This window comes from Hippocampus comes, unplaced genomic scaffold, assembly GCF_001891065.2.
Source record: "Hippocampus comes isolate QL1 unplaced genomic scaffold, H_comes_QL1_v1.1 scaffold331, whole genome shotgun sequence".
In the NCBI taxonomy this organism is placed as follows: domain Eukaryota; kingdom Metazoa; phylum Chordata; class Actinopteri; order Syngnathiformes; family Syngnathidae; genus Hippocampus; species Hippocampus comes.
This window is the reverse complement of record NW_017804904.1, coordinates 138,213-147,844: the sequence shown is the minus strand read 5'-3', so window position 1 is coordinate 147,844 and position 9,632 is coordinate 138,213. Positions and strand designations below refer to the sequence as shown.

Genomic DNA, 9,632 nt, shown 5'->3' with positions numbered 1-9,632 from the left:
GCATCCGGTGTTGGTTCAATACAAGTATCAAGTATCAAGTACAACTTTATTGTCAAATGTGAAATTTCCTCCCTCTTAAACAGACAACAGACGACAATAGGAGCCGCTGCGGGTGCCCGCGCCGCCATCAAAAGAACACTTACCACAAAACGACAAAATAATACAACACAACACATAAAACGGGATGCGTCATTTAATTCCCAATTCAAGGAATTTTCCGTAATTTACGGGACAGGTGGCAACTTTGGATGGGCGTTTAACTGCTGTCTGTTCTTGTTTGCTACATGCTGTAGGTCAACTGTGTGGTCATGCGAGGCCTCAACGAAGACGAACTGCTTGATTTTGTTGGTCTTACCGAGAAGAAGCCCCTGGAAGTGCGCTTCATTGAGTACATGCCATTTGATGGTTAGTAGACGGCTGGATTGGATCATCCGATGTTTTTGCATTTTAGTTCATTGAGTACATGCCATTTGATGGTTAGTAGACGGCTAGATTGGATCGCCTGATGTTTTTGCATTTTAGTTCATCCAACCACCCATCCATTTTCTGATCCACTTATCCTCACAAGTGTCGCGGGCATGCAGTAGGCGGGGTACACCCTGAACTGGTTGCCAGCCAATCGCAGGGCACACAGACGATCAACCATCCGTGCTCACACTCACACCTTGGGACAATTTAGAGTGTTCAATCAGCCTACCATGCATGTTTTTGGAATGTGGGTGGAAATTGGAGAACCCAGAGAAAACCAATGCAGGCACGGGGAGAACATGCAAACTCCACACAGGGAGGCTGTAGACCGGAATCGAACTCAGGACCTCTGCACTGAAAGGTGGACATGTTAACCAGTCGATCGCTGTGCCACCCATTTTATTTATTTATTTTAACAGTTTTATTGTTTATTTGAAAGGGACAAGGCACATTAATGAACACCGGTACAATACCTGTGTAAATAGCCCAAGTTAGCGTACAGCTAATTTACATTTGTAGTCCCTTGCCAGGTCACATAAAACAAAACATACGACATAACATAATGTCTTAATTTGCCGATCAATCAATGACTACGTGAAATTAGAAATTTACAGCCGCAGTGTTTGCCACATATACATTTACCTGTGGCGGGCTGCCATAAATGAATTTTGGCAGCGACTCAGAGAGTTTGGCGCTAACTTTCAGTATGCAAGTGTTTTATCTACTATAATTGCTGCACGGAGATGCCGCAATGCAGCATGTGTGAATCTGCTAATCGATACCCTTACCGCTTTCCTTTCTGCTACGATACTGTAAATACAGTGTCTCCAAAAGTATCACTATACAAGTTTGGAAAAAAAAAATCATAGTAGTATCAGAGATATCAATAGCTCAGACAATACCGAATCCTCCACATCACTCTAGCAGGCGTAATGACCGTCTTATCACTGTCACAAGACACTCACTGCTGTTTTTGTTGACTTTGTGTGTATTTTCATTTGGAAACTCTACTCCACCTTGGGCAAAGCCTACAAATAATCGTTAGGCTCTTATAAGTTTTGGATTATGCTGCAAAGACTTTCATGCGAAGCAAACCGGCCACGTGCATGGCGAGTGATTTGGTGTTCTTTTATTTTTTTTCCCATGCGTATTTCAGAGTGTAACCCAAGTGTCTACAGTTATACAGTTTAAAGTTGCATAAATTATCTTTGTGAAGCAAATAAAGATAAATATGCAGCTGTCAATATTAATATAACGACCTCGCTTCGTAACGTCCCACGTCCATCAATAGTTTAAGAGTATGATCCAACATCAGCATCCCACATTTTGCCATGCTGAGGTTATCATACAGACATCCACAAAATCATTTCAAAAAGGTTCCAGCAAAAGTATTTAGTTGAACTTTTTTTCTAAGCAGCTACATCATGATTAAAAATCCAGTTCTGTTCATTTGTTAATGAATACATGTTTTATATTCTTCATCATACTCCTTGTTTTCCCCATCCCCCCTTTTCCTCTCCAAAGATTGCTAAACATTGGCAAAAAATGCATGAAAATACATCTGTTGATGTTCAGTAAATAGTACACAAGTACACTTAAATGTTACATCAACCTGCCAAGGAACGACAGAAAAACAAACCCAAGAGCTATAATCTATAATCCAGGGTGTTCCAAAAGTCTTGGGCACATTTTGACATTGAATATCTCGGAAACTATTAAGGATATAAAAACGCATCTGGTAAATTCAGAAAGTTTGTAATCTCAATTTTTACATGGAATGTTCAAAGATGTTCAATGTGAGCACCATTGGTCACACGACACACATCAAGCCGATTCTTGCCAAACGCGTCCCAGCATTGCATTGTCAATGGTTGCAACAGCTTCTGTTATTCGTGCCTTCAGCTCATCCACGTCTCTTGGAATAGGGGGCACATAGACCAATCCTTTCACAAATCCCCCCAAAAAGAAATCGCATGGTGTGTTCCCTACTGGCTCTTCTGATCGATTTACGGGGGCTCCGCTGGAAAGCAGTTCGAACTTGTTCAATCACAGCTTCTGAAGTTGAGGGGCGTCCCGCTCTTTTAGCTGGGCATAAGCACCCATCCGTTATGAATTTACCATGCCAACTCACTCTGGACTTCCTCTCTGGTGGCTCCTTTCCGAACTTTTCTGCGAACTGCATGTTGAACAACAGTCCATGATTCAGTTTTTGCAAAACAAGCACACAAAACGCCTTTTCTGGTTGAGTGAACACCATTAATGGCTCCGAAAAGAAATCAATAGCCTGACCAAAAACTTGATGTAATTAGCTTTAAATTGGCACAACTTTTATCTTACTACCATTCATAGTTAAGGAGATATGGGGACTTCAAATGTGCCCAAGACTTTTGGAACACCCTGTATTTACATGTATAACAATATATAATATTTACATGCAAATGTTCATCCATAGGCGCTGTCCCTTTTTAAATAAATTAAATAAATGTACAGTAAATAAATAGACTGCTCCATCTTGTGACTGGTTCTGTGATCGGTTAGTGTCTTTTTTTTTTTTTTTAACGCCGATCGGTGATAGGCCCCAAAATTCCTGATCACCTAATAGTTAGTCAGCACGTTCATGATCGACCGAAACACTCAAACAAGGTGAAACTATACTGTGTATGTAAAAAAAAAAAAAAAAAAAAAATCAATGATCTATTGAGCTTGTCTTATTTCATTTTTCTTGAAAATCAAGTGGACAAGGGCATGTAGTACAATGGCTGGTTCGGCGGTGCCATTCCGACAAGAACTCAACTGTGTGTGTCTTCTGTGGGCAGGCAACAAATGGAACTTTAAGAAGATGGTGAGCTACCAGGAGATGTTGGATCATATCAGACAGCAGTGGCCCGACTTGGAATCGCTTCAAACTGGACACTCAGACACAGCAAAGGTCTATCTTCAAGTCATGATTTCGATGTATTTATTTATTTATTTATTATTATTATTATTATTTTTTTTTTTTTTTTTTTACTTCCATCTGGTGAATGGAACGGAATGGTTTACTGGAAAACTGGAGAGATCGAAGAATTAAAAATAAAAAAACAGCTACTAAATCAGCTGATATTGAGAACAAGCACTAGTAATAGACATAATCATCCTTCCTTCCATTTTCTGTAGGTCTTACCCTCATTTTGCATACAGACAGAAAAAAAAACGGCAGTCACAATCCAATATTTTTATCAAAGATTATTCAATCAATTAATGAATAAGCGGATACATTTTTTTGTTTAGTTCAAAGTGAATTACAAAACCATTTTTCATGTCCCAACTTCATTAGAATTGGGTTTATATAAATACAGCATTTCCCATCAGTCTCCATGTGAAGGAGAAATACATTCCATTCATATATGGTTGTAAAATCTATTTCTTTATAGTTCACATAAGGCAGATAATATTTTTGAATAAAGACCAACAAATTTAAATCGTCCTGATGGTCAGTTCAGCAAGTAGAAATGTTAATTTTTCCGATGTATGGAGACCGCCCCGCCCTCTCTCTCTCTCTCTCTCTCTCTCTCTCTCTCTCTCTCTCTCTCTCTCTCTCTCTCTCTCTCTCTCTCTCTCTCTCTCTCTCTCTCTCTCTATATATATATATATATAAAAACAGTTGTTCTCCATGCATTATTGGACCTAATAATTTGGCGACAAAGCATCAGTTTGTATCACTGCCCTCTTTGTTTTATTCAGTGCTCCCACTGCCACTGATAGGAATTTACTAAGGCTAGTGGTGATCGGGCTAGCCGAAGCTAGAGACATAAGACTAATCCTAATTCAAGCCCCTTTATCTAGTTCAGCGTGTACCGGTCATGTTTTTTTTTTTTTTTTTTTTTCTTTTAACCCCACAAAATCCTGTTCCTGCCAGGTTATTTTTGTAAAATAAATAATTCAGTTTGGAACAAAAATTGGACGTTTCGGCGATTTCTGGCAGCTGAGAAATCCTTATTGGCCCTTTGGGTCACCGTCTAAAGGTAGCTTGTGGCCCGACACCACCATTCATGTTGAACCTTGAAGCACATGCTGTGATGAAAACACTGAACCTTAAAACCGTGAGCCATACATCTTGAACCACTCTCATACCGTGCTGCCATGTGCGTAAAAAAAAATAAAGTTCTTCCGAATAATTATCAAACAACTGTCAACAAATGTGTGCTGTTGTTTTCCAATGATGCTTTACATTTAACTTTGATGTGCGTGTTTCAACAGACATTCAGAGTGCCGGGCTTTAAAGGACAGGTTGGCTTCATCACCTCCATGTCTGACCATTTCTGTGGCTCGTGTAACCGCTTACGCATCACCGCAGACGGCAACCTCAAGGTAAAAACTGCGTGCATGTGTTTTGATGTGTTTCTGCCATACACTAAAATACGCCTCCCTTGTGTCCTCAGGTGTGTTTGTTCGGTAACTCTGAAGTGTCCCTCAGAGATGTGTTGCGCTCCGGAGCCTCAGATGAAGACTTGCTGCAAATAATTGGCGCCGCTGTGGGCAGGAAGAAGAAACAACACGCAGGTAAGATTTTGCGTTTGAAGGGCTTTGCTTTTCATTTCTGCTCTTGTCGCAGTGTTAACAGAGTGATGGCTTTCCAGGCATGTTCAGTATCTCCCAAATGAAGAACAGACCTATGATCCTCATCGGTGGGTGATACTGCTGCTGTACGTACAAACTCTCACACTCGTCTGTCGTGAACAAAAAAAAATTGGGTCACACCTTCCAACCTATTGACCTTTAGCAGGTTCTGGCCATTTGAATCAATGACTCACTTACCAGTCATAACATTAGGTACAGCTCCACAATCTCATAAGATCCACTACAAGAGCGGGGTCAAATATTCTGCTTTTACAAAAATAATAAACGCCAATGAGATGTTTTTCTCAAGATTTAGCTCTGTTGTGGTCCCAAAATATTTTTTAAATACTGCTCTCAGTGTGATGTTTGTGCAGTGTCACACCACTGCAATTGCAACCACAATAATGAAACACATTTTTAAATTAAGACCTGTCGGTGTCAGTCAAAAATTTCATTTATGTTTATTCTTTGTGAATTCCTGCTTTCGCTTTTGTATTGGATCTTCCAGAGTCCAAGGCAAGCAGTAATGCACACGAAACTTTGGTAGGCCAGGGTTCCACACTAAGCCATTTCGTGTGGTGGCTCCTTTGAGCTAGCATGTGACATGTTGTGGTGGCCATGCCTGAAGCAGCACCCGTCCAGTATTTTCATGATACAAAATGATGTGTTTCAACGATTATTTCCTATTCAGCGCCTTCGTCCTGCATTATTTGAGACTTTATAAAATATTACTAATGTGTAGTCACTTTTTGCGCACGTAATGGGTTTTTGTTGCAGTATAAACATTTTCTGGTCTTGATACATTATCTTGTTCAAGCCATTCCTTAGGGAAGGATTTAACCTGATGCGCCACAAAAGGTATGCTGTGCGGTAAAAAGATCAATGATGACTTATCAATTTGTATTGACATTTAAATATTAAAAGCAAGATTTGTTGATTTCGGCGTTTTTATGTACCGTATTTTTTACACTAAAAAGCGCACTGGATTATGAGGCGCACCTTCAATGAATGGCCTACAGTATTTTGTAATTTTTTTCATGTATTGAGCATTATAACACACAATCTACAATGCATCCACTAGATGGAGCTGTGCTCAAGGAAATGCCAACAGAACACGACAGTACACTACACCCTGATTTATATAGCGCCGATCAGATGTCAGTAAAACTTATTTAATAAAGCAGCGACACAGTTCACTGAACCAACAGCAAGTTATAACATTGACTCATTAACGTTGAACTCTCTTGCCGCTGCTCTATTTGCGTGTTCGACTGCGTAACCCGATCGCCTGAAGTTTGAACTCTGCGTTGTAAGCATGTCTCTAGCAAGGAGCCATTTTGGGGTTGACATATTACCGTAATGACCAAACAAAAGGTGCATAGTATTTTAAGGTGCGCTGTGAGCTTTTAAGAAAATGGAAGGCTTTTAGGTGCGCCTTTTAGTGCGGAAAATACGGTATATAATTTGTACTTGCCTAGTCCGACCAGCATCAGTAAACTTGGGCTTGCCCAATGCAGTCGCGTAGTAGACCCGGGCCACAGTTAATGTAGAACCCAGTCGACACTTTTTATTGAAGGGTATCCCTTGAATGACACTCTGTTGTGCCTTATGTTCCAGGAAGCACTTCCCAATTACATTCTTCCAAAGACAAGCTCAAGTGTTTCCACATTGTCACTCAGCGTATTCAAAAAATATCTCCTCCTATGTGCCAGCCAAGTGGAAAACGAGTCGTTAATAGCGCAAACCTTATGTGCCTTCGAGACCGCACTTCTTCAGCACGGGCAGACAATGATCGCTGCTCAACAAACGAAGTGAGTGGCAGCTGTCATCTCAATGTAAAGAAACAGACAGAACCCTTTATCAAAGTAGAACAGCACTTGTATGACTTCAAGGACGGTCAAACTGCCCCCCATTATCACACCAACACTGTGAATTACAAACCCCAAACAAATGATCGTCTTAGACATCTACCCGGACACTTACTCATGAAGGCCAAAGTCATCTGTACGCAACACAGCGTGAGACAATATCACAACGACACTTCCAGCCAAGATCCCCACATCCCACAGTCTGCGAGTGATCCAGGTGGCCCTCACCTGGACGGTACCCCAGAAGCCCGCCTGACGCACACAGACGCCCAAGGCCGAGCAAGGATGGTGGATGTTGGCAGTAAAACCCCAACACGTCGAACAGCCAAGGCCCGCGCCACCGTCCTCTTGGGCCCCATTGCCTTTGGGCTGCTGCAGACAAACCAGCTGGCTAAAGGCAATGCCATGGCAGTGGCCCAGTTGGCCGGCATCATGGGCTCCAAACAGACCTCGGCCCTCATCCCGCTCTGTCACCCGCTCCCTTTAGACTGCACCTCAGTCACCCTGGACCTGGACGAGCAGCGCAACGCTGTGGTCGTCTCGGCAACATGTCGCACCACTGGCAGGACAGGTGTCGAGATGGAGGCTTTGACTGCGGTCTCCATAGCAGCGCTGACTATTTACGACATGTGTAAGGCTGTGAGCCATGACATCATCATTACTGACATACAACTACAGAGTAAGACTGGGGGAAAGAGGGACTTTCTCCGACCATGACGAAACGTGAGAATTTTTTTTTCCCTTGGAGGTTTTCTTTCAGCAAGCTACTAGGTCGGCGCTCTTTAGCGACCTCTAGTGGCTTCCTGGAGCTTTATAAAAAAAAATGTTTGAAAATGGAAAAAGATTTTGATAGTCGGCTAATATAGCTCAAATAGATATAGATACATGTTGCAGCTCCAAAAAAGGAGAGCTATGGTTTTGGTTTTTTAAAACGTACACTTTATTTTTGCTTTTAACAGTCTCAACAAACAGACACGTCTGCGTCCGACTCCGTGCCTTCTCTCTTCTAGTTAAAATCGAGATGCATTCAAAGACAGCCTCTGATACACGGAAATTCATGATCACTTCACTGACACGAAGAAAAGCGAAAATAATGCACCAAAACAAAAAAAATCAAGCGAGGAAATCGAAATCAAAAAATCAAGCGAGGAAATCACCAAATAAATTCTATGGTGGCGTTTGTGAACACACAACAAGCTTTTTTTTTTTTTTGTGGCTCCAGACATATTTGTTTTTTGTTTTTTTTGTCCTATATGGCTATTTCAACATTTTGGGTTGCTGACCCCTGTACTCGATGACTGACTGTGATGTCACTAGACGAGCCCTATTGATGTTCGAATATAAGAATGAAGGAAGGAGGGAAGTAAACGCACTGTCCCCCTGTTCAAGTAACACACAATAGATTTTGAAGTAACATCCAAGCCAGGATATTCATGAGATTATATTAACGTGTCATTGTCAATATTTTGAGAGTTGCCGTTTTATGACAATTGTCCCAGCTTTGGAAAAATATGCATTTACATTAAATTTGTCAACCTGAACACTGTACATCATGTGGTTGTCTTTAACTACAGGAGAGGTGACGGAATATCAGAAATACATTTTATAGTAGATGTGCATCTATAACATGCAAATGCAAACCCTTGTCTTGGATTTAATTAGATTGTGCAGGTCAGGAGTACCTCCAATTGTGGTTGCTGATGAAGACTGGGCCAAAAATTTCCATGGTGACGTCTGAGAGAGCTCATGACGTAAATTCCCTGCACTGCCCACTGGAAAGTTGGAACAAGCATGTGAAAGTCAGGAACACTTTCTGTTGATCCTCCAGCCGCAGGATAAAATGTTGTGTGCTCATCTGTCACGAACATGAAGCAAAAGAGGACACACGGTAACCATTTTGGTGTAATTCTAGGTGTCACGCGTTATAAAAATGGTTGATTCGCCGAGCTCGCAAAAATATCCGCACTGATGCTGTATTTGTGCAGAAAAAAAAAAGTAGACGTACTGATTCAACACTATTAAGTTAAACAGTCCAAAATTCAACATATTTAGTTCCAAAAATAAAAATGAGGTGTTACTGTCAGTTACATACTGTAAAGAGCAACCCAATACGCATTAACCAACATTTTGAAAGTACTGTAACTTTTATTTTCTTAATTCCAAGCAACTCTTCGCAGGCCAGTAAGAGCCGGGTCATATTTGGCCCGCGGGCCCGAAGACGCCCGAGTCCATTCTATGTTGTGCGGAGAATGAAAAAAGTAACAATTAATTAGCCTTTTGGAGTTTTAAGTAAAAATGCCTGTTCAAATATCAAATATGGGCGTGTGAAAAAAAAGTCAGAAAAATATTAGCTAACTGAAAAATTCACATTAGCAGTATACAGCAAAGTACGTCTCCCTTTCCAACGGTATACTCTTTGTAGATATTAAATCTATTGATTCAGATTCAGAAAACTTTATTGAAGCTTAATTTAGTCAATTCTCATTCGATTACGCTAAAATCTGAGATAGAGGTTGACAAAAACGAGTGGCAAAGCAACAGTAACCTCCCAGCATTTTTGTCAAGAACTGAAAAGCAACGTTGAACAACAATGTTGTAGTCCTACACTTTGACCACTGGATGGACCTCATCGTGGTTGCTTTCCATCAATCCATTTTCCGATCCGCTTTATCCTCACAAGAGTGGGGGGGGGGGGGT

The 9,632-nt window shown here is 41.1% G+C and overlaps 1 protein-coding gene across 5 annotated transcripts in view; it reads left to right on the top strand.

The window, feature by feature from the left end:
• Positions 1-7,826, top strand: part of mocs1 (molybdenum cofactor synthesis 1) — a 17,741-nt gene extending 9,915 nt beyond the window's left edge. For 2 of the 5 annotated variants that reach the window (XM_019884022.1, XM_019884031.1), the window contains exons 6-11: positions 294-405; positions 3,285-3,397; positions 4,708-4,818; positions 4,890-5,010; positions 5,088-5,135; positions 6,685-7,826. In XM_019884022.1, coding sequence (XP_019739581.1) covers positions 294-405; positions 3,285-3,397; positions 4,708-4,818; positions 4,890-5,010; positions 5,088-5,135; positions 6,685-7,652 — 1,473 coding nt within the window. In that variant the 3' untranslated portion in view covers positions 7,653-7,826. Of the gene's footprint in view, positions 1-293; positions 406-457; positions 477-3,284; positions 3,398-4,707; positions 4,819-4,889; positions 5,011-5,087; positions 6,073-6,684 lie in introns of those variants that run through there. The other 3 variants (XM_019884056.1, XM_019884039.1, XM_019884047.1) reach the window with 3 other exon arrangements.
• Positions 7,827-9,632: the final 1,806 nt, after the last annotated feature.